The sequence below is a fragment of the Mirounga leonina genome, unplaced genomic scaffold, assembly GCF_011800145.1.
Source record: "Mirounga leonina isolate KUSES-001 unplaced genomic scaffold, KU_Mleo_1.0 Mir_94, whole genome shotgun sequence".
Lineage (NCBI taxonomy): Eukaryota > Metazoa > Chordata > Mammalia > Carnivora > Phocidae > Mirounga > Mirounga leonina.
This window is the reverse complement of record NW_023270855.1, coordinates 55,749,650-55,775,909: the sequence shown is the minus strand read 5'-3', so window position 1 is coordinate 55,775,909 and position 26,260 is coordinate 55,749,650. Positions and strand designations below refer to the sequence as shown.

General features: G+C 51.9%; 1 protein-coding gene and 1 long non-coding RNA gene across 4 annotated transcripts; one reads left to right on the top strand and one right to left on the bottom strand.

Annotated features, from left to right (window-relative positions):
- Positions 1-516: 516 nt before the first annotated feature.
- CHAF1A (chromatin assembly factor 1 subunit A) lies at positions 517-26,247 on the top strand. Of its 3 annotated transcripts, XM_034996602.1 has the most exons (16): positions 663-693; positions 926-1,151; positions 3,737-3,787; positions 4,612-5,474; positions 11,245-11,301; positions 12,982-13,211; positions 13,419-13,479; positions 13,717-13,785; positions 17,019-17,245; positions 17,764-17,932; positions 18,087-18,167; positions 18,854-18,946; positions 20,043-20,295; positions 20,801-21,291; positions 25,081-25,177; positions 25,780-26,247. In XM_034996602.1, the coding sequence occupies exons 3-16, from the start codon at positions 3,739-3,741 to the stop codon at positions 25,878-25,880; spliced, it is 2,841 nt and encodes a 946-aa protein (XP_034852493.1). In that variant the 5' UTR covers positions 663-693; positions 926-1,151; positions 3,737-3,738; the 3' UTR covers positions 25,881-26,247. The 3 variants fall into 3 exon arrangements, with proteins under 3 accessions (XP_034852491.1, XP_034852493.1, XP_034852492.1); XM_034996600.1 differs by lacking the exon at positions 926-1,151 and having other exon boundaries at positions 517-693; XM_034996601.1 differs by lacking the exon at positions 663-693 and having other exon boundaries at positions 835-1,151.
- On the bottom strand, positions 7,085-17,009 carry LOC118004986. Its single transcript, XR_004677749.1, has 2 exons — positions 16,951-17,009; positions 7,085-7,182 (listed from the first exon to the last, which is right to left on the bottom strand). It is a non-coding gene; the product is annotated as an uncharacterized LOC118004986 (long non-coding RNA).
- Positions 26,248-26,260: the final 13 nt, after the last annotated feature.

Sequence of the window (26,260 nt, the reverse complement as noted above, 5' to 3'; positions counted from 1 at the left end):
CCCTCTGAATATATTTAGTGCATATTAAATGCTTCTAAAGCGCTGCGCAGAATTTAACTTATTTTCTCCTTGTTGTTCACATAAAAAGACATTTATAATTTTAATACTTATAATATTCAGCCGAGGCCCAATTAGCATAAACTAAAAACTTTGTTCTTGCTCTAAACCGCAGTTTCAGGTTGTCACTCGTCACCCTACGTAAAGCGTTTCGTCATGACGTAAGAGCCTGGCCCTCCCTCCTCCTGCAGACCTATCCCACGCACTCAGCCAATCATAGTGCTGAACTCTCAGCTTGACATCGTCTGCCTCCAATCGCAGGGCACCTCCTCCCTGCCAATGACCAGCGCCCGAGCGGAAGCCCCGGTGCTCCGCGGGAATACCAATAGGGGAGCCATGGGAGGAATGGAAGCCTCGGTTCTCGCGAGGATGCTCCCGGCCTCCCTTCTTCCCGAGGCGGGTTGTCACGTGACGCAGCCTCGCCCAATCACCGCGCGGGCTGCGGGGGTCGCCGCGGTTCCCGCCAAATACGAGCTCGGCGGCCGCGGCAGCAGCGGCGCGGGCGGGAGGGCGAGCGGCAGGGGCCGCCTGAGCAGAGCCCGCGCCTCCGCCGTCTGAGGGGAGCTCGAGCCGCCGCCGGGGCGATGCTGGAGGAGCTGGAGTGCGCGGCGCCTGGCGCCAGGGGAGCGGCCGCAGGTCGGTTCGGGCCCGCGCCGAGAGGAAGGGGGGGCGCGGCGCGCGGCCTGCGCAGGCCGAGGCGGCATTTGGGGGCGGACGGGCCTCTCGGCCCCCGGCCCGCTCCTCTTCGGCCGGCGTTCGGTCGGTGCGGCCGTTACGGTCGGAGCCAGGGCCTTGCGACCCGAAGGGCGCCCTCCTTGACGTTATTGTTGCGGCCGCGACCATTTTTTCCCCGGCGCTTTTGCGTCAGTTCGTCCTTGCAGGGCTCTCTGCGGTGACGGGTCGGTATGGCCCGGAGGGGAGACTGAGGCCCAGGGAGGCGAAAGGGCTGGCTTTGCAGGTTGCTGAGTGCGTTTGTGTTCCCTGAGCAAGTTGGACCGTGCAGCGACCCTCTGGCCGGTTGGGGAAACTGAGGCCCGGGGGCACACGGGCTCGGGGACCACAACAGCTGCGTCTGCGGGTCAGGGCAAGCCCAGGTAAGAGGCCTGGATGGTGGGATCGTCAGGGAGTTGGGACTCCTGGGTTCTTGATCCTGCCCGATGTGCAAGGTGAAGACCTGCCTTCCCCTCCCCCACCCACCTTGGGAGGGGCTTTCTAGCACCTGGCAGGGCCTCGGAAACGTGGGATGGTGAACCAAAGAGGACCAGACTGCCTGTCTACCTTGCTTGACTTCCATTTTGTCCCTAGCACTGGCGCAATGCTTGGCACATAGTAAGTGCCCGACAAATAACCTGTTCGTTGACTTAAGGGTTGACAGGGAGATCAACTAGTCTACTCCAGGGTTTCTCAACCTGGGTGGGCACTGTTGACATTTGGGGCTGTCCTGTGCATTGTAGGGTGTTGAGCAGCATCCCTGGCCTCCAGCCATTAGATCCCAGTAGCATCCCCTTTTTTCTGTGTGTGATGACCAAAAATGTATCCAAGCACGGCCCCTCAGGATGAGGGGGCAAAATGGCCCCCTCGTTGAGAAGCACTGTTCCAGTTGTTTCCAAACTTTGAAATTTCACGGAGACATAAGATTCATATCAGTAAAGTTGGGACCGATTGTCCTGGGCAGTCATTTGATCCAGTAAGAATGTTTAATTTAAAAATTTAAAAAACACTACCTTGCTGTGACCGCCCTATCATAAAGGGAAGGTGCGTTTTAATGCTAAATAAAATTAGGAGGCATGTAATCTCAGAATAAAGAGCATTGGTAACTTTAGACAGGAGTGTGTGTTAATTGTACGTGTTCCTTTGAACAGTTCAGATCCCTGGGTGGGCTACTCTTTTATGCTTCTGGGCCTAGGTCACTTGTGTTTCACTCACATCAAAGCTGGTGACTCAGGGCCACACCAGTAAATACTTGTGGTTGTCCTAAAAATAAGTAGGTAAAGATTACGTATATACTTCAGTCGAGGGGTGAAAATCATGTCTTTGGTAAACAAGGGCTTGAGAATGATACTGTCTTGAAATGGGTAGAAAGGAAATGTGAATCCTCAGGGTATTGGTATTCCAAGCTTGGAGGGTAGGCGAGAGCAGTTTCATCTATGGACAGCAAGTTTTTTAGAAACCTTGATCTGCTTTTTAAAAATACTTACGTGTATGTATCTTTTACAAAACGTATGTAGATTGGCCCAAATAAGTAACCTAGATTTTTCTCAAGCCAGATCTCCTAGCGGGTGTCAGCTTCTAAACTTATTCTAACCAATTTAAGCATATTTTCCCAAAGACTTAGTTCTATTTACAGTCATTTCTGCATCAGCTTTGATATCATTAGATGCTTTTCTTGAGATTTTTTTCATGCAGGAGAACATTCTCCCTTATTTCTTGACAGCACCTCAGCTCCAGCCTGGCAAGCTCAACATGCTTTAAATTGTTTTACCTGTATGGACTCTATTTAAACTTTTTTTTTTTTTTAAGATTTTTTATTTATTTATTTGAGAGAGAGAGAATGAGAGAGAGCACATGAGAGGGGGGAGGGTCAGAGGGAGAAGCAGACTCCCTGCAGAGCAGGGAGCCCGATGCGGGACTCGATCCAGGGACTCCAGGATCATGACCTGAGCCGAAAGCAGTCGCTTAACCAACTGAGCCACCCAGGCGCCCATAAACTTTTTTTTTTTTTAAGATTTATTTATTTATTTGACAGAGAGAAAGACAGCCAGAGAGGGAACACAAGCAGGGGGAGTGGGCAGAGGGAGAAGCAGGCTCCCCACAGAGCAGGGAGCCCGGTGTGGGACTCGATCCCAGAACCCTGGGATCATGACCTGAGCCGAAGGCAGACGCTTAATGACTGAGCCACCCAGGCGCCCCAGTATGGACTCTATTTAAAAAAGAAAATAAGCCCTATTCTGATTTTGCAGATTTGGTGGTGGGGATGGGTTGATTGGAGGAGAACATTTTGGGGTCATTAATGGTGAAATTGGTAATGCAGTGTTTTCTGTCATCTCTGCACTCGTTTCCCTTTTCTCTCTCTCTCTCTCTCTCTTTTTTTTAAGATTTTATTTTTAAGTAATCTCTACACTCAGTGTGGGGCTCGAACTCATGACCCTGAGATTAAGAGTTGCACGTTCCACCAACTGAGCCAGCCAGGTGCCCCATCTTTCCCCTTTCCACTGTCCCTGTTACCAGCTCATTGGTGTCCCACTATGTGCCAGTTCTGAGCTAGGTGCAAAGGGTACAGTGTGGAACAAATCTCCCTGTTGTCACAGAGCTGGTATTGGGGGGGTGGGGGACATAATAATGTAAGATTCAGAGTGATAATTACCACACAGAGATGAGAAGGTATGACAGTGTTGAGAACAGAATTTCTCAACCTGTTAACATTTGGGGCAGATAATTCTGTCGTGGGTGCTGTCCTGTGTATTTTAGAATATTTAGTATCTCTGTCCTCTACCCACTAGACGCTCCCCCCTCACAACAACCAAAAATGTCCCTAAACATTGCCAAAGGCCCCTTGGTGGGGGTGGCAAAATCGCCCCCACTGGACAACCACTTTGGACATAGTAGGTGGCTGCATATGTATTTACTACTTCATTATTTCCAACTTTTAATAACTTATCCTTTGACACTTCATTCACAGCCATGGATTGCAAAGACAGACCAGCTTTTCCAGTCAAGAAGTTAATACAAGGTAACTGTCTGGGAAGGGTTAAATACTGTTCCTAATTTATATCCTTCATTGTCTCCTCATTTGTATTTTTAATTTTCTTTGAGCAGGGGCCTTCTGCTGGGGTTCTCAGCAGAAGCCTCAAGGGCTAGGGGCAAGATAAACAATTGCACCTTCCAGTCAGAAGCTGGGGAATCCATGTGATTGTTACTGTTTTCTTAGGTTCTCAGAAGCAAATCCAGTGGTCACTGACTATGAGGGTTTCTCTACTTCAGCACTGTTGATGTTCTGTAATTTTTTGTCACAGTGTGGGGCTATCCTCTATAATGTAGGGCTTAGCAGTGTCCCTTGTCGCTCACCCAAGTCATCACAACCAATAATATCTCCAGACTTCATCAGAAATCCTTGGCAGGCACAACTGCCCCTGGTTGAACCACTGTTGTACAGGACAATAAATGTGTCCAAATCCTTCTGTATGAAAAGAGTAGTATATTTGCCCTTAGGCCAGATTAGCTAAGTGACTGTAGAAAAAACTATGGTTTCTGATTTTTAAAACTTGATATCTGGTTCTCCTGGAGCAGCTTTCCTCCTCCCATGATGACTGATAGCAAGTTTGGTGTTGAGGGGAGTCACGTTAAGGGCAACAGTCTTTGAGGTGAAACGATCACGGACAGGGGCAAACTGTGGAACCCGAGGGCATGAGTGTTTTATAGGGAAATCCCCACCTCCTGGGCCCACCTCCAGCCCAGCAAGGTTGATACTTGTTGAACATATGGAATATTAAATTATTGATGGGTTGTCGCTCTTCACACGTTCCCCATAAAGATGGCCTCCTCTCTCTGTTTCAGCTCGTCTGCCCTTCAAGCGCCTGAATCTTGTTCCAAAGGAGAAGAGTGAGGATGGGTCAGATGACATGAGGAGCTCTGAGGGCACTCCTGCACAAAGTCAAGTACCTGATCTGGAGACCTCTTTGGACACCTTGGAGAACAACTGTCATATGGGCTCTGATATAGACTGTAGTCCAAAACTTGTCAATGGGAAGGGTCCCTTAGATAACTTTTTAAGAAGTAGAGTCAAAACCAGTATTGACCAGACCACAGTCATCATTGACTTGACGGAGGACTCGAGTGACCAACTAGATGGCCTTGTGGCCCACAGTAAACTAGATGCTGCAGCCTCTCCCTCCGAGGAGGCTGTAAGTGGGGTCAGAGAAGAAGCTGGATGTGACAGGGCGACGCTGGAGGCCAGTCTGGAGGATGAGCTGACATACCCTGAGGAGACCCTTACAGACATTCCATGCAAAACAGAGGAGGGTGCTGGCTCCAGGGGTGCAGAGAGGAGTGGAGATGGGCAGAAAGCCTCGCCCCCAAGCAGCCCTGTGCCGACAGGTGGTCCAAGAACATGCTCCGAGAGGGACCAGGATGGTTGGAGTGAAGCCAGGGGCATCCTGTTCAAAGGGAAGGTGCCCGTAGTGGTTTTGCAGGATATCCTGGCTGCGAAACCTCCTCAAGCCAAGTCTCCTCCCATGACACCTGCAGACCAGGGCATGCCCTCTGAGAGCGAGATGCTGGAGTCTGGCCCTGAAGAAGACTCTGTTCTTAGCCATTCGTCCCAGGGTTCTTCCTCTCCTACCAGCTCACCTGAGGGACAGTCTGCTTCCAAAATGCACAGCAGTCCCAGGCCTTCCCCCACCTCCACACCTGTCCGTAGAGTAAGTATCTCTGCTGAATGCCGGTGTGGCAGTGCTGATGGTATTCAGCCTCTTGCTCTTCCCCTGGGGATACTGTGTCACCCCAGTGGCTAGTGGCCAAGCAGGTGGGGCCACAGGCTGATTCAGAATTCTTTGGCTATCAAAAGCCATTAGCAGTGTTCGGTTACGTATCCATTGCGATGTACGAGTTCCAGTGTGTCGGATGTCTTCTGTGAACTGCCATCTTGGTAGCCATGGTTATTCACACCTGATGAGTGGTGCTAGTCACCGTAGCAATTTTAGTAAGGAACGCTTGTAAGCAGGCAACTGTGACCCCTCATGTCAAATGTTAGCTCCCTCCATTTCTCCTTGCTGTTCCAACACAGGCTCATAAGCGTGTTGATGGTAACGAGTGTTGGTGAAGAGACCCCAAGACAGCAGGAAGAATAAAATGGGGATTCTGTAGGGTCAGCTCTCGTCAACCTAGACACCCACGAGAAACCTCACCCAGAGCAACAAGAACAAAAGGAAAACATGACACCATTTTTTTTTTTTTTTAAAGATTTTATTTCTTTTTTGACAGGGATAGACATAGCAAGAGAAGGAACCCAAGCAGGGGGAGTGGGAGAGGGAGAAGCAGGCTTCCCGCAGAGCAGGGAGCCCGATGTGGGGCTCGATCCCAGGACCCCGGGATCATGACCTGAGCCGAAGGCAGACGCTTAACGACTGAGCCACCCAGGTGCCCCACATGACACCATTTTTAAGGAGCACAGAAAGATGACTTGAAATGCCTGTTTCTGTTGCTGGTTTGTGATCAGCACGATGGCAGCTGTCTCTGCTCTCACCCATCTTTTTAGGGTCTTATGGGTAAAACTGATAAAATGAGTCAAGAATCCAGATTTATGTTTAACAGTGTTCTTTATTTTGGGTTTTTGGGGTTTTGTTTTTCAGTATTTTGGTTTTGTAGAATTTTTGTTTACATTATGTTTTGTTTTAAGTAGGCTCCACGCCCAGCATGGGGCTCAAACTCAGGACTGAGATCAAAAGTTGTATGCTCCACCCACAGAGCCAGCCAGATGCCCTTAGGTTGTTTTGTTTTTTGGTTGCTTTTTAATGTAGGATCAGATCCCAGGTTGGATCATTCAGTCTCTACTGTACCTGCTTGATTTGACCTTGATCACTTTCTGAGATTTGATCTCTAAGAGACTCATTATTTTTCTAGATGATTCTTTGGCTTTTATCTCCTGAGGAGTTGAGAAGAAAAGAAAAAAAATGGCTTTCTCTTTAGGTTTTCAAAATGTCAAGAGTGGAGCAATCTTTTTTTTTTTTTTTTTAAAGATTTTATTTATTTATTTGAGAGAGAGAATGAGATAGAGAGAGAGAGCATGAGACGGGGGAGGGTCAGAGGGAGAAGCAGACTCCCTGCTGAGCAGGGAGCCCGATGCGGGACTCGATCCTGGGACTCCAGGATCATGACCTGAGCCGAAGGCAGTCGCTCAACCAACTGAGCCACCCAGGCGCCCCTGGAGCAATCTTTTTTTTCTTGGAAACGGAGATACATTTTTAAACTTCCACGCGAGCCATTATTCAGACTCTGAGAATCAGAGTTGACGTCCCTTTTTGTTGTCAGCCATCTTGTTCGGCCCAGCCAATTGCTTGAAATCCTTCCAGACTGCTGCTTCTACTTTGCCGAGATCTTCTGTCATGTGACATGTTACAGCCAGTTAGCCTAGAAAACAGGACGTGTACACGTTTCCATTCTTCTTAAGCACTTCATTTTTTAAGTTTGTTTGTTTGTTTTTTTAAGATTTTATTTATTTGACAGAGAGAGACACAGCGAGAGAGGGAACACAAGCAGGGGGAGTGGGAGAGGGAGAAGCAGGCTTCCCGCCGAGCAAGGAGCCTGATGCGGGGCTCAATCCCAGGACCCTGGAGCTGAAGGCAGATGCTTAACAACTGAGCCACGCAGGCGTCCCTTTAAGTTTGTTTTTATGCCTGTAGCTGAGCCTGAGATTCGGGAAGTGACATAGTTGGGCATTGTCATGAAACAATTTTATTTCTGTCTGCTGGCCCACATGGCACTCGGACAGCTGAGCAAGTGAACTGAGTGTGGTCGGTTAGGAGATCCTGAGATCTGAGATGTTGGATCTTAACTCTGAACACAGGCTTGGAGGTCTGAAATGCTCCAGAAGGCAGTGTTCTCACGTGGCTTTGCAAATAATTTACACTGTGAGTGGTGAAGGTTCAGACCGCCCCAGAGCCTGTGGCAGAAAATTGCCTCTGCCACCCACAGGCGGGCTGGTCCATCACAGGAATGGATGTAGAGCCTCCTGATGGTGGTCAACCGCAAAAGGATGAGAGCAAAGTGAAGTGATCATCGGGCACCTCTGGCTGCTGTGAGAGCAAGACTCCCCGGGGAGAGGCAGAAGACAGACCACTTGCGGCCACACCCACAGCCTCGTCCTTTATCTCCCCCCCCTTCCCCCCCGCCCCCCAGGAGCAGGAGTTTCTTGATTTGCTGGTTAGTTTTGTGTTTGGTGCTCAACCAACACCTTCTCTTTGGGGGGGGGGGGGCTCAAGGTTTTCCTGACCCTTATTAGTTTGGGGAATACTTTTGTTTTTCCACTTTCCCTCTCCACCTCCTCCTTTCCTGGTTGTAGGTAGAAACTCCGTGGAAGCTTACACATTGTTTCATATTACTATGTAATGTGTTTGATTTTATTTGGCTCCCATAGTCCTGGAGTTGGACCATGAAATCTCTGCATTTGGATTCCCTAGACATGGTCCTCGAGCGAGTGAGTGAGTGAGTGTGTGTGTGTTTCCCTTCCAGGGAACTGGTTAAAATGCAGATCCTGCTGTATCTTCCCAGGGAGTCTGAGATGGTCGGCCCAAAGAGCTTCATTCTGTTGTTTCTTTTGTTTGTTTTGTTTTTTTAAAGTACTCCAGGGGTTCTAGAGAATCTCACTTTGAAAAACAGTTATTTAAGAATACCAATTTTAGATAATCCAGGGTCTTCTGACTAGCTAAACAGTTGCTCTTTAGCATTAGAGCATTTTACCATTTGGAATAGAAGATTGCTTACATTTAGCTGTGAAATTCAGCCTGCTTTATTGGTGATTCAAGAATTATTTTTTTATAAATGATGATGTTGATACAGTTGTGTTACTGGAATCTCTGAATCTATACAAATGAACTCAGATCACTGGAACTTTCCCCAGTATCACTTAAATTATACAAGTATTAAATTCTTCGTGTTCAAAAAGACATAATCTAAGCATGACAATCCCTCTGGCCTGGGCTGTCCCAGGAGCTCCTCACCAGTGTGTGCAAGATCTCTTGGGAATACACAGTATCATTTTGTTTCCTTACATGAGCCATGTGCTGTAAATATGTTTCTTTTTCATTCTGGGATGTCTTCGGTATTTTTGATATTTTCTGTACAGGGCTGGGAAGATCTCTCGTTAGCTGCCATATCTTATACCTGTGGTGTGGACACACTGCAGTTCACGGAGTCATTCCCGTTGCTGGATGTTTCCGTTGTCTCTCATTCTCAGCCTTGACAAAACAACTGTAATGAGCTTCCTTCTGCGTGTTTCCTTGGGCTGCTGTTCAGTAGCACTTGGAGCTCACAGGAAGGCACAGGTGAATCTTGCCTGCTTGCCCTCCACCATGGCTGGAGCGGTTTGGGTTGCATGTCTTCCCCGCTGCTGTCTCTCCCCTGCCGGCAGGTTTTTAGCTGCTCCTGCTCCTGCCGCATCGCCACCTCTCCTCACCTCATTCGCCGCTGCTTATGAGCTAAGAAATTAAATCTCCCTGTATATATAAAATCAGAGCAAGTGGCTCTGAGAGGATCCTGCCAAATAAAGTGCAAGGATGTTCGTGCACATAGTTCAGTCAGTCTTGACGACACGGGATAGTTGATGTGTGTGTTTCAGCTTCCTTCTGGGATCTTGGGTCTTGTTTTTGACAGCTGAGTTCCAGATAGGTAACGCGTGTGGTCTCCACTTGGAGAGAGTTCCATAAACACTTGGGCCAAATGTCAAGAAGATAACATATCAGGGGCGCCTGGATGACTCAGTTGGGTAAGCGGCTGCCTTCGGCTCAGGTCATGATCCTGGGGTCCTGGGATCAAGCCCCGCGTCGGGCTCCCTGCTCAATAGGGAGCCTGCTTCTCCCTTTCCCTCTGCCTGCCTCTCTGCCTACTTGTGCTCTCTCTCTATCTCTCTGTCAAATAAATAAACAAAATCTTTAAAAAAAAAAAAGGAAGCTAACCTATCAGACCAGTAAGGCTCACCTGAGCGCCTAGGGAAGCAGTAGACCCTGCTTCTGCGTGAAATTATAATTGCTGTGGTTGTTGATCCTTAGCCGGCTCCTGGGAGTCATGTCAACTGTAAGCCTGGACTCACAGCGGAGGGGGAGCTCTGTAAGAGGCACTGATTCCACATCTGAAATTCACTAAGTGTGGGGCAAGACTTTTTCCCTCAAGTGCTCTCCTCACGAGGGAATCTGGCCATCACATTTGGTACTGTAAATTTGAACGCAAAGGACAACAGAGATACAGCAACTTGCAGATTCTGCTGTTAAACCCTTTCTGGTGGGGGTGAAGTCCAGGGACTTGGCAGGCAGAGTGGAGTCTGGAGAGGCAGATGCTTTGTCTCAAGCCCTTGGTAAAACCACTTTGGTCACTGGTGTTTGTGCTGGCACGTGCTTAGTACAGACAGGCTTGAGCATCCCGGCACAATGTGGGTGGCGTTTGAGGTCCTTGCCGGCAAGTGGCTTTCATGTGACTGCTCAGCCATTTCCTAAGGGAAGGCTCAATCCAAGAAACTCGGTGTGTCCCAGGTAAGAAGGATGTCTTCTTGAATTTATTAATCTGTCATTCGTATTCTGCACGAGGTCTTGGGCTTTCTCAGAGAAATCACTGCTACCTAGTTTTGTCGATATGACAGAGCATGTCAAGAGAATAGGCCTTTGGTTTTTTGACTCTTCAGTCTCACATTTTGGTTGCCTCTGTAAGTCTCCAAGGAGCCCGGGGAGTTACTGCTTTTCCCGTCTGCGTGCTCCCTCCCCACTGTTCTTCCATCGGATGGTTTGGTTTTCAGGATTCCCCGCTCTGGAGATAGCTTAGGCCAGTAGTCTGAACTTGTTCATACTCATACCTGAGGCCACGTCGCCTGCATAGGGAGTGAATCCCACGGTGCGTCTTGGTGAGTCCTTCCGGCCCGTGCTCACTTTGTAGCAGGGCGGTAGAGAATGTTGTGCTCTAGGATATAGGGGTCCTAGACCAGATCACCACCTCTGGCAAGCTGACCTTTTCCCCTGAACATTCACTCCACATCTCAGAAGGCAGAGAGTACGCATTGGTGGCTCATGGGAATCCAGCCCATAGACCTGTTTTATTTGATTCACGGTGTTAATTTTTAGACATTACCTACAAAATTTAAATAAAATTGCCAGTATCAGCTCCTCTTGGAAAAATTGGAAGGGGCTGCCCTATTTCTTTTGTGCCTGGCCCCCTTCATTTTGGTTATCTGTCTCCCCGGTCTCCTGTTTTATCCCCAGATGCATGCATGTGCATGTTCATTGGAGTTCATGACCCCACCATGACATTTTGGTTTTTTGGTTCTGTTTGGAAAGGTTTTCACTGTGCTCTTTTTGTAAAGAAGTTCTTAATCGTGTGAGTCGTCTATCCACCTCCTTCCCTTTCTTTCCCAAAGAAGTGTGTGATATGTTATATGTGCTGTAGTGATTGAAACAACCCATGTTTAAAGAGAAATGTTTTTCGTTTCAGATAACTAAGAAATTGGTCAAAGCTTCTGCAGAGAAGGACAAGCGCAGACTGCAAAGAGTAAGACATTTCCCCTGAAATAGAAAGTTAACCTGCTGTGCTTTTTGCATTAAATAGTAAGCAAGGCCCCCGTGCACCTCCTTTGCCTGTTGTCACCTTTCCCCACTTGTCCTGACCATGACTTTGGTTCTTGCTTCATTTCGCACAGCTGTGCCCTGGGACTTGTGGGTTGCATCATAATTTTTAGCTTTGCTAAATCATCTGAAGATTTTGCACGTAGCCTTTTCTAAACTTCTACTATTATTATCATTGTTATTCATACTGTCTTGAGAGCTGGGCATCCCATTGTTGTAGTTGAAATTTGCCTCCCAGGCCCCTTCCCGTGTGCTGTGCTGGTTTGGTGGCCATGACTAGGTGGGTGGTTATTGTCTAGTGTTGCCTTCTGAGTCTTCACTTCTGTCATCTGGAGGTCACCACATGTCACACACTTCAAAGCAGAGGACTTTTTTCTCATTGTCGTAAAGAGCAGGGAAGCCCACTGCCCCCGCCCACCCACCAGCTTGTGGAAGGGTTGATGATGACAGTGGGTCTGTCCTCACCCGATGCTTCCTGTGCCGCCCACCTAATGGCTGCATTCAGTCTTTGTGGGTCAGGTTTTAATGGCGGCGGTTTTAGAGTTTCTCTCATTCTTGGTTGGAATTTCAGAGGTGGACGCACGTGGGGTGGGGATGGACATGGGGCTCAAGTATGGCTGGTTTCCAGAAGCCTTCTGCCTTCTTATTTAGCAATGGGGACAGGCGACTCCTCACAGCCTTGCACGCTTTCTCCAGACCAGTAACCTTCTTCAGGTATCCGACCAGTCAGAAGAAGGTGCAGAGGATACTTTGTAAGAACTGAGCAGTTCCACCATCTCTAACAGGGAGCCTCTGTGGCTTTCCTTAAAGCAACCAGAGGTTTTTCAGGGCAGAGGGTAGGATATTCCCTAGAGATGAGGGCACAGTCCTATGCCCAGACCAAAAGCGGAGTTGCCAGACTCCTGATGTTGAGAAACCCATTTCCGACAGATAGAGTCCTTGAAAATTCCCTGGTGCTATGGCAGAAGACGAGTGCCCACGTGTGGCAGGCGAGCCTGCTGAGTAGGAACTGAAGCTTATATAATAACGCAGTGCCTCAGGCCATGTGCCAGTTGTTTGGAATGAGGAACTGATGTAAAGATAAAAAGAAATTCATTTTTTGCTTTTATTGTTTATTCTCATTTTCCCCCCTGACTTAGCAGGTTCCCGGTCCCTGCCTCATCCTGATCTTCCATTTCAGAGGAAATAAAATAAACCCTATAATCTGAGCTGGTTTGGGGAAGGTGGGAAGAAAAATGCTTTTGTTTTAAAGATAGGGAAGCAAAACCTACAGGTGTTTTTGTGTATTTTATCATGGTTTTATGATTAGGTAGCTGGGAGGTTCTTAGGTCATTGTTTTTAATTAAGTAAAAAGATAAAACTCCGCCTCATGTTTAAAGATGGTATTTTGAGTGAATCTTATTTTGAATTGCCCAGGAGGTCCTGTGACAAATGGCTGGCGGCCATCACTTTTCTCCTAGCGGCCCGTGCAGCAGCGTGGCCCGTGTGGGAGGGCGCGGGCCAGTGGGGTCCCTCCCGGGTGAGCCACCTCTCCGAGCCCTCCCCCCGCACGTGGGCCCTCCAGGGAGGCGTGGGGACGCAGCTGTGGGACCGTCTCTTGGTGCAGGATAAGGAGCGTTTGGGCAAGCAGCTCAAGTTACGGGCCGAGAAAGAGGAAAAGGAGAAGCTGAAGGAGGAGGCCAAGCGGGCCAAGGAAGAAGCCAAGAAGAAGAAGGAGGAAGAGAAGGAGCTGAAGGAGAAAGAGAGGCGCGAGAAAAGGGAGAAGGATGAAAAGGAGAAGGCAGAGAAGCAGCGGCTCAAGGAGGAGCGGCGCAAGGAGCGGCAGGAGGCGCTGGAGTGCGTGCGCCCTTGGAGGGCTGGGGTGGGGGCGGTGCAGGGGCCTGGGGGGGTGCAGGGGAGTGGGAGCACACAATCCCCCCCCACACACACACACACACTGCACACGCATGCCTGCCCGGGACCCCTGAGCCGCACCTCGCCAGCGCAGGCTGGGTCTGTGTGCACCTGCGCTGCTGGGCTGAAGCTGAATTTCCTGTCTCCCAGGGCGAAGCTGGAGGAGAAGAGGAAAAAGGAAGAGGAAAAACGGTTGCGGGAAGAAGAGAAGGTAGGTTATTCTCACAGAACTGCTGCGGAGTGTTCCCTTTGCCTGGGGAAGCCAGGTGGCTTGGGCAGGCTGCACCTACAGCTCGCTGGCATGCAGAGTGGCTGATGCTGGCCTGTGTTGGTGGGTTTGGAGAGCTGACATCAAAGGAATGCTTTCAGCTGAAAAACGCTAGGGCTCCCGTTCTTGGGGCTACGATCTCTCTTCATTTGTTCGTGCTCATCTTCTCTTCCATTGCAGCGCATTAAAGCAGAGAAGGCTGAAATCACGAGGTTCTTTCAGAAGCCAAAGACCCCACAGGCCCCCAAGGTGAGCAACTGGCTTCCTCTGGCTTGACTTTTTGTCTTTGTCATGTTCTTCCTTTTGAAAAGTAAAAGCGTATCTTCTGACCAGGTAGCTTCCCTTTCATCAAGAGGGGGTTTCTGCTTTCAGAGGGAGATTTGTTTCTGGTAGAGGCTGGAGACGCAATATTTTGTTATTCGCTATGTCCTTGAAAAGGCTAAAAGTGGCACATTTACTAAAACCCCTGCCAAGTGTTCGGAGGTTGCTTCCTGAACAGTTTTGCGTTGGGAGCTGTGTGGGAAAGTGCCAGAGAAGACCTAGTCCTTACGTTCAGGGAGCTGAGGCTTGGGATAGGAGGCGAGATTAAGCATAAAACAATAGTTCAGAATTCAGCACAGAGCTCTGCTTCTCCAGCCTGGCATCTGTCGCCTTCTAGCAGCATCTGCTTCTGGAGACCCCAGACGTCCTTCTCCCTCCCTCCATGCTCCCACCCGTCTCCCCTGATGCAAGGGTGCCCATCTAGACCTTTCTGTGCATTCACATCCTTTGGTGTATTTGTGTGTTTATATAGGCCTCAGACGTCCTTCTCCCTCCCTCCATGCTCCGGAGGTCACCCGTCTCCCCTGATGCAAGGGTGTCCATCTAGACCTTTCTGTGCATTCACATCCTTTGGTGTATTTGTGTGTTTATATAGGTGGTGAGTCATGGATGTGTCCTGTCCTTGCTTTGTCTACGTCGCTGTATCTTGGATCCTTGCCATGCTGGCACGTTTGGGTCGGCTTGGTCCTTCCTGTTGCCACCTCCCGTACTGTGGGTGGGGTCGCAGTCTATATGGCCACTGCCCCGCCGCTGCCCCATCAGTGGCACGATGACTGTCACTGACACTGTGCCCGTGTGCCTTTCCTAGGACGGCTGCCTGGAAGCAGGCTTGATGCTTGGTCCCAGGATACGCACGCAGACAGAATTACTGATTATATTAGTTCCTGCCCAGGTGCCCCCCCAGCAGAAATGTCCGTGCTGGGCCTTGTGGGGAAATTAGCTCTTCCCCGCCTGCACTGGCATGGAATGGAATGTGTTTTCTTCTACCTTCACCAATCCAGTGGGCAAAAAAATTGACATTCTTTCACTTTACGTTTTTCCTTGATTCCAGTTGGACATCTTTTTGTGTTTTGTTTGCCATTTTATATCTTCTGTGACTTGCCAATTCCTTTTTTTTTGTAAGATTTTATTTATTTGACAGAGAGAGAGACAGCGAGAGAGGGAACGCAAGCAGGGGGAGTGGGAGAGGGAGAGGGAGAAGCAGGCTTCCCGCAGAGGAGGGAGCCCGGTGCGGGGCTTGATCCCAGGACCCCGGGATCATGACCTGAGCCGAAGGTGGACGCTTAACGACTGAGCCACCCAGGCGTCCCCACACTCAAGTACTTTTTGCACTTTTTATAAACACTTATTTTTGAATACGTTTACAGACAAGTTGCAAAGGTGTTAAAAAGTATGCTAAGTGACCATTTACTTGGTTGTCACAGTTTCAGGATCCAATCAAGGATACCACATTGCATTTAGTTCTGCATTTTTTTTTTTTTTTTTTTTTTTACAATTTTATTTATTTGAGAGAGAGAGAATGAGAGACAGAGCATGAGAAGGAGGAGGGTCAGAGGGAGAAGCAGACTCCCCGCTGAGCAGTGAGCCCGATGCGGGACTCAATCCCAGGACCCTGGGATCATGACCTGAGCCAAAGGCAGATGCTTAACTGACTGAGCCACCCACAGCCAGGATTTTTGTTCTTGGTGATATACGCAACAAATATTCCCTCAGTCTGTTATTTGCTTTCTAACCTGTTTGTTTATTTTTTTATTTTTTTTTTAAAGATTTTATTTATTTATTACAGCAAGAGAGCACAAGCAGGGGAAGTGGCAAAGGGAGAGGGAGAAGAAAGCTCCCCACTGAGCAGGGAGCCCAAGCCTTCTAGCCTGTTTGTAGTGTCTTTTATCCTACAGAAATTTTGTGTTTTAATGTCGACATTTAAAATTTTTTATGCCAGTTAGCTTATGGTTGCAAAGCCTCGTGTACCCTGTGGCCATAGACAGATGTATTCTCTTTCCTAGTTTTTTTGTTTTGTTTTTGCTGTTTGTGTTTTGTTTGTTTTTAAAGATTTTTTTTTTAAGTAATCTTTACACCCACTGTGAGGTTCAGACTGAGAGCCCCAAGATCAAGAGTCTCAGGCTCCACCGACTGAGCCAACCAGGCGCCTGTTTTTTCATTGTTTATGTGTAGCTCCTTAGCTTGGCTGGAGTCCTTGGTCATGGGGGCTTGGTCCTAACTCTGTCCCGTATGGGTGCCCGATATGCCAGCACCCATTTGTTAGTGAGGTGGGCGGGCGGCTGGTTCTTGGCTTTGGCTGTGTATTGGGAAGCACCAGGGAGCTTTACAAAATCATGGAGCCTGGCTCCTGTCCCAGAGCGTCCCCCGGGCCTGGTGTGGGCCTCAGGGTCTTCAGCAGGGTGGCCCGCTGTGCGGCCAGTACCTGCTCAGTGAGGTCGGAGGCTGGCTTATACTCAGCTTCGTAGACTAGACTCTCCTCCTGACCCCCCAAGTCCTCATGTGCTGCCAGCTTTGGGATCCACTGACAGACATGGCAGATGCTGAAGGAACTCTGAGGGGGGAGAGTAAATCCACCAGAATTTGTGGGGAATGATTCTTAGGGAACAGACACCAATGTGTCAGGTTCATGTCCGCCTTTGGTGTTGAGACGGGCTCTGGGTCGTGAGTCATCTTGTCACGGTGCGGCTCTGGGTGAGCGGTCACTCCCCGGGGGCTTGGTTTCCTCACCTGGGATCTCAGGTCCTATTGCACCCCACCCCCTTCTTTTTAAAGAGCCGTGTTTATTGAGGTATAATTCAGTAAAATTCGCTCATTTGGTGAGTTCTGACAATGTGTCGGGCTCCCCAGCACCCCCATACTCAAGAGTATTGCTGTCACCCCAGTTTGCTCCCTGTACTCAGCACCCTCCTCCCCTTTCGGGCCCCCCAGCCCCTGGCAACTGCTGACCTGACTCCTGGCCCTGTAGTTTCGCCTTTTACAGAAACTCATGTAAATGACATCACCCAGCGTGTAGCTTTTTGTGTGTCTCCTGGACTTACCAACCTGGGTGAATGCGAAAAGGCACATGCTCGTGCCGCATGTCCAGGGACTCACCCTGGAGGCTGCTGAGCGGCAGGCGTCCCGCCTCACAGGCGTACATCACATCCTCTTCTCCATTTCAGACCCTGGCCGGCTCTTGCGGGAAGTTCGCCCCTTTTGAAATTAAAGAGCACATGGTTCTCGCCCCTCGGTTTCGGACTGCTTTCGACCAAGACCTCTGTGATCAGTTGGACCAGCTCCTCCAGCAACAGAATGGCGAGCTCTCCTTCCTGAAAGATCTGAAAGGCCGGCAGCCCCTCAGGTCTGGACCCACCATGGTTTCAAACCGAAACACGAATATTTATAACAGGTTAGTGGCCAGGGAGACCGTCTTTTGCCTGTTGGTGATGTCAGAGCACAGTTGGAAAGTCCTGGGGGGCCCAGGGCAGAGCTCTGGGTTCTGGTCCGGTGCTGGCTCATCGTGGCCTTGGGCCAGCTGTCTCCCTCCTGGGCCAAAAGCCTAAATTTCATTGCTGAAGTCTCGTGTGCAGTGGCGTTGTTGAAAACCGCTGCCGCAGGAGGGCAGACTGCCTGGCCTGGCTTCCTGGTCTTTTGGGGGAGGGATCCTATTTTCGTGCCGGCCTCCCTGGGAGGACATTTTGCTGTTCTTGTTGATCTCCTTGTTCTATAACTGCTGTGGGGCAGCAGCTTGGCAATCTTGTTTCTCCCTCCTCCTTGCTCTGTGTCCCTGGAATGAACGTCCCTTAGCTTTCTTGGGAGCAGGTGGTTACCCATCTTTGTAAAATGTTGGTGGCCTGCTTCCTTGAGAAGCCTGGGTGTTGAGCGGGCATATTGCGGAGGAGGCGCATTACTGGGTTTCTTCCTCAGCGATGTGCTGATCGTGGAGAGCGGCAAGGTGGATGGCGTTCCTAAGAGGAAGAAGTTTGGCAGAATGAAACTCCTACAGTTTTCTGAGAATCACCGGCCGGCATACTGGGGGACATGGAATAAGAAGACGACTGTCATCCATCCAAGGGACCCCTGGGCCCAAGACAGGGTGAGCACGTGGCAGAGGTGCTGCTGGTCCAGGCACGTCTGTCTGTCTGCATCTCCTCGCTTTGCCTTTTTTATGCTGGTCTCCTGGATTCTAGCGTTTCTGCTTTGCCAGCCCTGAAAGACAACCATGACGCACTGCGTCTTTGTTTCCTCAGAAGCTCCTGGACTATGAGGTGGACAGTGACGAGGAGTGGGAAGAGGAGGAGCCGGGAGAGTCCCTCTCCCATAGTGAGGGGGTGAGCATGCACCTGCACCTCGTTCGGGTCTCGCCCAGAAGGCTGAGTTCACTCACAGCCAGCCTGTGTTTGACGGCAGTGTTGTCTGAAAATTTCAGCCGGCGTTTAACACCCAGATTTCCAGGGGCACCTGGGAAACCAACTCTTGGTTTCGGCTCGGGTAGCGATCTCAAGCTCGTGAGATGGAGCCCCATGTCAAGCTCTGTGCTGAGCAGGGAGTCTGCTTGAGATTCTCTCTCCCTCTGCCCTCCTCCCTCCCTCCATGCTCTCTCTCTCTCTCAAATAAATAAATAAATCCTTATTTTTAAAAGAATAGTTAAAAAAACAACAACCAGATTTCCAACTTCTCTTGGAAAACCTTACTTGGTGACGCTAGCCCACTTGGCTGTGGGACTGAGCAGTGTCCACCCTGTTAGGTGGGGCACGCTTACCCCTGGTCTGCCCTGGTCCCCACCCCCTCTTCTGTCTTAAATCTGGGTGACTTCACTCGCTTGTGTTTTGCCTGCACCCCTTCCCCCGTCAAATAATGGGATTCGTTCATGAATTCTTATGGACCCTGTGTCCATAAGAATGATGCTCAAGGCAGTAGATGGTTTTTTCTTCCTTAGATGTTTGCAGGTTAACATTTTAAATGAGGTATATATTCAGTTGCCACATATTATGAACATCTTTTTTTTTTTTTTGAGGATGATGATGACGAAGTGGGAGAAGATGAAGATGAGGATGATGGTTTTTTCGTGCCCCATGGGTACCTGTCTGAGGACGAGGGAGTAACCGAGGTGAGGGAGCAGGGTGGTGACTGTCCCAGAGAGAGCTCGCTGGGCCAAGCTTGGCTGCTATCCTGGGGGCCGTTAAGGCTGTGTGACAGCCCTAGCTCATCCACCTGGTTCCACGTGCATTTTGTGACCCCAACATGTAGTTATTTGTGGGGTCGCAGGGACCTGAGCTTGGGTTTTGCTTGGGGAGGGTAGTGGGATCTGCAGAGGTAGGAGAGAATCCCAGGTGGGGAGGCGGCGTGAGGAGAAACCTGAGTCGGAGAGGCTGGGGGGTTTGTGCTAAAGCACTTTCGTTCTTTTTACATTTTCTTAGCTGAGGTATAATGAACTTAGAAGAAAACATGCAGATCTTAATTATTGAGTGCAGTGAGCTTTAATGATTGACATTTGTAAATCCATCACCCAAAATAAAATCTAGAACTTCCTGTCTCTCCAAATGGTTCCCCTGTGCCCCTTCAAGTTAACCCCCAACCCCTGCCACCAACTTGCTAGACTCTGCCAGATGGCTGCTTTTAGGGCTCCGACAGCCCATCGGGTTGTAGTGTTGGGGCAGTGGAGAGATGGAGAAGTAGGACGTTGCCCCGGGGGAGTGGTTTTGTCTCTCCAGATCAGACTAGAGGGGCAGGTGTTCCTCGGGTATTTCCAACCAGCGAGGCAGCTGTGTCTCTGGAGCCCATGAGCCTCTCCGTCCCTGAGAGCGGTGTTGGGCCTGGCGTGGGAGGAGCCTGGCCCGGAGGGTGAACTGGGTGTGGGATTTGGGGTTGGGAATTGGACGGCCCTGGCATCACATCCTCCCCAGAAAATCTAGAGTGGCCTTGAGCAGCTTACCGGTAAGGCTTGGAGAATACCTGAGACTCTGCCAGTCATGGCCAGAGGATGGGTGCATCCCAAAACAGCAAAGGGTGCAAGTGTCAGTCACTTAATGTCAGTCACATTAAGTCTAGGGAAGCACTCTGCTATCTCCCAGCCGGTGATGTTAGGAAGAGGGGTGCAGGACGCCGTGGGGGCCAGGAGAGGCAGACGCAGCGGCCCTGGGGGCGGCATGAGAAGGCTCAGGGGCCTGGGAACCCTGAGTGAGCATTGCTCTCCGCCCTGCAAGGAGTGTGCCGACCCAGAGAACCACAAGGTTCGCCAGAAACTGAAGGCCAAAGAGTGGGACGAGTTTTTGGCGAAAGGGAAGAGGTTCCGCGTGCTCCAGCCCGTGAAGATTGGCTGCATCTGGGCAGCCGATAAGGATGGTGGTGCCGACCTGAAGGTGCTGCAGCAGTTCACGGCGTGCCTTCTGGAGACAGTCCCCTCCGAGGAGGAGCAGACGCCCAAGGCCTGCAGACGAGAGAAGAGAGACCAGCAGAGTGAGTGCCGGTGCCTGGCGGGAACGGGAGGGGATCCCAGCTGTCCTGGGCCCAGGGAGACTTTATTAGGTGGCTGGACTAGGCTGTAGAAGTCCTTCCAACAAATCACAAAAGCCAGCGCTTGCTGAGCACATCTCTTCCTTCCTTAAGACGACAGCAGTCCGGGGCGGTCCTTTCATTAGCCCGCTTCCCCAGCGTGCCTGGCTCAAGGTCGCACACGTCCCTGAGGACTCTGCCTCCTCGCTCTTCAGAGCCAGGGGAGGCCCAATGTCTCAGGAGAGCGTGGTGACCATGACTAAGGAGAGGGAGGCGTGCTAGGTTATCCAGAGAAATCCTGCCTCGGGAGACGGGCTTCCCAGCCTCCTGCAGCTCACGAGTGTGTCTGAAACCTACCCTTGAAAGGCCACCCCGAAGCTGACCGCGTCTCTGACCTTGGTGACAGACCGGGGAGCCCTGTGCAATGTGTGTTCTCTCTCCCCGTGTCTCCCCGCCCCGCCCCCGCCAGTCTTGGGGCAGTTGCTCCCACTGCTGCACGGGAATGTGAACGGAAGCAAAGCGATCATCCGGGAGTTCCAGGAGTGCTGCCGCCGGGGGCTGCTCAGCAAGGACACGGGCAGTCCTGACAGCAGCTCTGCCAGCCCGCCCAGCCCCAGCTCCTCCCGCCCGCAGACCCCCACCACCAGCGAGGACGCCGCCGTGCCCTCCAAGGCCAGGCTCAAGCGGATAATTTCCGAGAACTCGGTGTACGAGAAGAGGCCTGATTTCAGGATGTGCTGGTACGTCCACCCGCAGGTGCTGAAGACCTTTGACCAGGAGCACCTGCCCGTGCCGTGCCAGTGGAGTTACGTCACCATGGTGCCCGCGGCCACCAGGGAGGACAGTGGCAGCGTCCCCGCCACGGGGCCCGGCCAGGGGACGCCCGTCTCGCTGAAGCGGAAGTCAGCCGGCAGCATGTGCATCACCCAGTTCATGAAGAAGCGCAGGCACGACGGGCAGGTGAGGGGCGGGGCGGGGCGGGCTTTCTCACTCAGTAAGGTTTGTGTTTTAGAGCAGGTTTATTAGAGTCACAGCAAAACTGGCAGAAAGTATAGCGATTTCGCACGTTCGCCCGGTCCCCGCAGGCACCGCCTCCCCTCCATCAGCACGGCCCCAGGGCTGTGCGTTTGTCCCAATCCACGAACCCACGGGGACCTGTCATTCTCACCCCGAGTCCCCAGGGGACGGTAGGGGTCACCCTTGGTGCTGCACCTGCTGTGGATTCGGACGAATGTGTGATGACACGTATCCACCGCTGTGGTCTGCAGAGTAGCTTCACCGACCGAAACGTGCCCTGTGCTCCTCCTCCTCCTCCCCCCTCCCTTCCGACTCCTGGGAACCACCCAGCTCTTTATCGTCTCCAAGGCCCTGTCTTCCCCAGACTTGGAAGCACACAGTGTGAGGCCTTCTCAGACCGGCTTCTCTCACTTAGGGATGTGCCTCTAAGGTTCCTCCGTGCCCTTGCCTGGCTCGATGGCTCATTTCTTTTCCTTTTTTTTTTTAATTTAAGATTTTGTTTTTTTATCTGAAAGAGAGAGCATGGGCAGAGGCAGAGGCAGAGGGAGAAGCAGGCTTCCCGCTGAGCAGGGAGCCCGACGTGGGGCCCCATGCCAGGACCCTGGGATCATGACCTGAACTGAAGGCAGACGCTTAACTGACTGAGCCACCCGGGCACCCCGATGGCTCATTGCTTTTTAGCCCCCAACAGTGTTCTGTGCAGTGACTTTTTAGTTTTTTCTTATCTATTTTTGCTTTTACATTCACTTACTGTAGTTACAAAGCATTGACTGCATCAGGGACTCTGCTCAACCTTGTCCACACAGTGACGAGCAGAACCATCTAATAGGCGCACAGACGAATTTGTCGCACGAACAGCTGCTTGATCACAGACAGGCAGTGCTTGGAGGAGCGGAGCCTGGGGTCCTGGGGGCACGGGGGCGCCCCATCTCCTGTGCCGGCTGCGTGCTCAGGGGCAGGGACCCGGGCACAGCCTTCGCTGATGTTGGATGTGTATTTTTTTTCCTTACTGGAATAGGGATGTGGTGAGTTTCTTTCCTTTCATGCATCTACTCTTACCGGAAACCTATTTTGCAGAGTGAGCACTGGGTCCTCGTCTCAGGCAGGCATCTTACAGGGTTACGGATTTTACGAGGAGGACGTGATGAAGGTGTCTTTCGAGCCGTGTCTCCGGCTCACGTCCGGTGCCCTCCGAGGGGGGGCCATGTGACTTGGGGAGCTGCGTGCCGCAACCTGGGCGGTGATAGCCCGCATTCCCAGCTCCTGCCCACAGCTGCTCTTCCTTTCAGCTTAGAAAGTAAAGTGGCTTCAGAACAGGAAGGCGGGAGAAATGGCTCCTGGAATGATGCCTGGCCTTCTCCCTGCTGATGTTGCAGACAGATGAGACCTCGATCTCCTGACCCTGAGCGCATGACCTGAGCGGAAACTGGGAGTCGGGCACTTCACCCCCTGAGCCAGCCCGGCGCCCCTGAAGTCTGCACTGTGAAAGCTCCTTAGAGGAGCGCCTGGGTGGCTCAGTCAGTGAAGCGTCTGACTCGTGATTTCTGCTCAGGTCGGGATCTCAGGGTCGTGATGCTGAGCCTGCGTCAGGCTCTGTGCTCGGCGGGGAGTCTGCTGGAGATTCTCCTCTCCCTCTTCCTCTGTCCCTCCGCCTGCTTGCTTGTACGCATGTGTGCTCCTTCGCTCGGCCCAGGACCGCAGGGTGGGTCCGCACAGTGTGTGCCTCATGGGGAGGGAAGCCCTGAGCGCCTGGCTTCTGGGGGTATTCTGGGAGCGGTTCCATGGGCAGTTAGCCTCACCCCTGCTCTGCAGAGTGGGACACAGAACTCGGTGGTCCTAGTGTCGGGCCACCGGTCACGGGGCCACAGCGTCACAGCTTCAGCACATGGGGGTTTGTCCTGAGCTCCGGTAACGACAGGCTCCCCCGTGTCCCACTCTCTCCTTCCTTAGCATGTGGCCTTTGTCTTCATGGTCACGGGATGGCTGTCTCAGCTCCAGCCAGCAGGACCAAGGCAGCAGAGACTTTCCGTTTAGCTGGAAAGGGAAACCCTCCCCAGCGGACTTCACCGGAGTCCTCCCGGCCCGAATTCGGTGGCACAGCCACCCCCGCCGCAGGGGAGGCTGGGTAAATGAGCCTGGCCAGCAGCACTCAACAGCACTCTGGTTCTGCTGGGGCGGGGCGGGGGCACGGCTTGGGGCGTGCGTTAGCCAGGGCGCCCCCCGCTGCACAGCACCCACATAAACCACGCAAGACACAGGTCAACTTCTAGAAGGAGTGTTTCCACTTGCGTTTTGGTAAAGCCGCTAACAGACACTCCTCTCCCCTTGGGGATAGTCGTCGCCAAACTCTGAACATGTGCAGATGTTTTAGATTGGGTTGAGCTTTTTTAATTTGTGGGAATTTAATTTTTTCAAATTTTTACTTAAATTCTGGTTAATTTTTTTTTTAGTCTTGTGGGAATTTAAAGATGTTTTTGAGTTGGCAGTCGTCCTACTACGCCATGTGTTCACAAGGGGTCATGATCAGTCAGGTGAACTGGGCTGAGGTGAGGCACCAGGTCTGTGGTCTTGGGTGGCCCCCAGGGTGACTCAAGCTTTGGGCCGCAGTTTTTTTCTGAAATGGGGAGAGACCCTCTTTTCCCTTTCCAGTCAAAAATCATCTGATCAAAATGACCCCGAACAGGTGCTCCCCAGAGTCAAGTCTTCGTTGTGGCTAAATGCCTTTCCAAGCATGGGGGGTGTGGCGGGCCCTGGGCCCCCTGCCAGCAGCAGTGGCAGCCTGAGCACCTGTCCTGGGCCTGGAGGGCTGCGGATGGGGACCCCCTGCAAACTGGCGGACATGCGGGGAGCCTTGTTCGTCGGCGCTTGCGCGTCCTGTCTGCAGGGCCCGTGAGCGGGAAGGGCTGTATGTGGCCGCTTCGTTCCTTTTGCTGGACAGACCCAGCCGAGCGCCTCCCGATCAGCACGGTCGAGAGCCGGGCTGTGCTCTCCTTAGCCAGTGAATTCTTTGGAGACAGGTGGTTGGAGGCGGCAGCGCTGCTTGTTCTGGGGCCACCGTCGTGCCTGTGGGGCTGTCCGGCCGGGCCGGCAGGCTGCTCACCCCACGGTCCTGTGCCGTCACCCCTTCTCCAGGCAAATGCGGATTCCTGTAGCAGAGGAATTCCGGGAGTGTCTTGAGAAACAGTCCCCCTTTTGAAACAAGCCCGTCTCCGCCTCTGCTGGCCCTTTGCTCATCTCCAGAGAGCAGGGCGCTTGTATGGATGGTTGGTGTTTAAAAGTGGCCTTCTTTTCCACACCGTCCTTCTGTCCCCTCCGATGAGAGCCAATGAGCGGCTCCGGCAAGTCGGTGGAGGTTGTGCCCACAGCGGCTCAGACGGTGTCGTCACTGGCGACAGTGGTCTGAGCATGAGTGACGAGAGAGAGTTGTCAGGGCCCGGGCAGAGGAGGAGACGCTGGCTGGCTGAGAAAGTGGGTCTTTATCCCTGTCTGTTTCAGACCAAACCAGAAACCCAGATTGCGGATTCAGAAAAAACGGCAAATTATTTTTGTAATGTAAATAATGCCGGTGGTCATTTTGGGAGATCTGAATGAGGTCCTTTGAGAGAACCTTCTCTCCCCCCACAAGGCTCCTTTGCTCACAGGCTCTCACTTGTGGCCAGATCGGGTGGAGGTTCGGGGGGCACAGCGGCCCATCTGCTGCTGCTAATGGCCCGTGCACCCTTGTCTGCCCAGGTTGGAGCCGGGGACCTGGATGGCTTCCAGGCAGACACGGAGGAGGAGGAAGAGGAGGACGGCGACTGTGTGATCCTGGACATCTCGGATGTTGGGGGTGAGAACCTGGCAGGAAAGGAAGAATGCACGTGCACTCGCTCCCACGCGCCTCCCGTCTGTAAAGAGTGGGGCTGAGTTAAGAGACCCCAAGAGGCGCTAGGCGGGCTGGGTGGGTGTGGATGGCGGGTTCTGGTCCAGGGTCTGCAGGATCTGACTTATCTGAAAGCTGCCGTGTGCACAGCAGGACTGGACTCAGTAGCCATGGCAGAAGTAGGTACAGTAATGGGCCTGCAGTTGGGATGCTGACCACGTCGGGGTGCTGTTCCAGAAGCTTCCCAGAGAATCGGCAGTGCTGCACCTGCAGCGCCAACCCCTGGGCTGAGTCCCAGGAGGGGAGCGGTGGAGTCTTAGGGTGTAGTCTTGGCTCTCCTGTGGAAGGGGCTCAGTTGGGGAGACCTGAAGGAGGGGCGTGGAGCCGAGTGGGCAGTGGGGAAGGCCAACGTTTGGCTCTTACCGGGTGAGCTGAGGAGGGGACAGGCTCTGAGGGCTGTGAGTGCAGCTGTCTGAAGGGGGCAGGGGGGCATGGGGGGCAGTGACTCGGGCCCCTACCCAGTCTGGGGGTGCAGCCAGCTAAAGCCGCCTCCCTCTCTTGCCTTGCAGAGGCCCCGGCCCCGTGCGGAACCACTTCTGGAGCCGGGGGGTCCGTGGGAATGGACACCAGTGAGAGCCCCGTGCCCGCCCGCTCGCTCGGCCCCTGCTGAGTGCCCCGCCGGCCCGGTGTGTGTAGGTAGAATGGTTAGGGCATTCACAAACGCCTCTTGGATACTTGAAAGTCCTGCGAGTCCTGTGTAAAGAGCACTTTGTCCTGCTTCGCAGGCCTCCCCGGAGGTCTGGAAAGTTTTATAGAGGATGCTTGATTTGTTCCTTTTGATATTTGTAAAAATGTTCCCCCCAAAAGCTGCATATTAATCTGCCCTTTAATAAAGCATTATTGCGATGTGAGGACCTGTCCAGGGACAGGCTGGTCGCGCCTGTGGGCCCCCAAGCAGGCGCTGTGATGAAATGCTTGTAAATGAGTTGGACCTGAAGTGGGTGTGTATAAACTTATTGTCCAGCCCCGACCCGGTGCATCTGTTGTCTT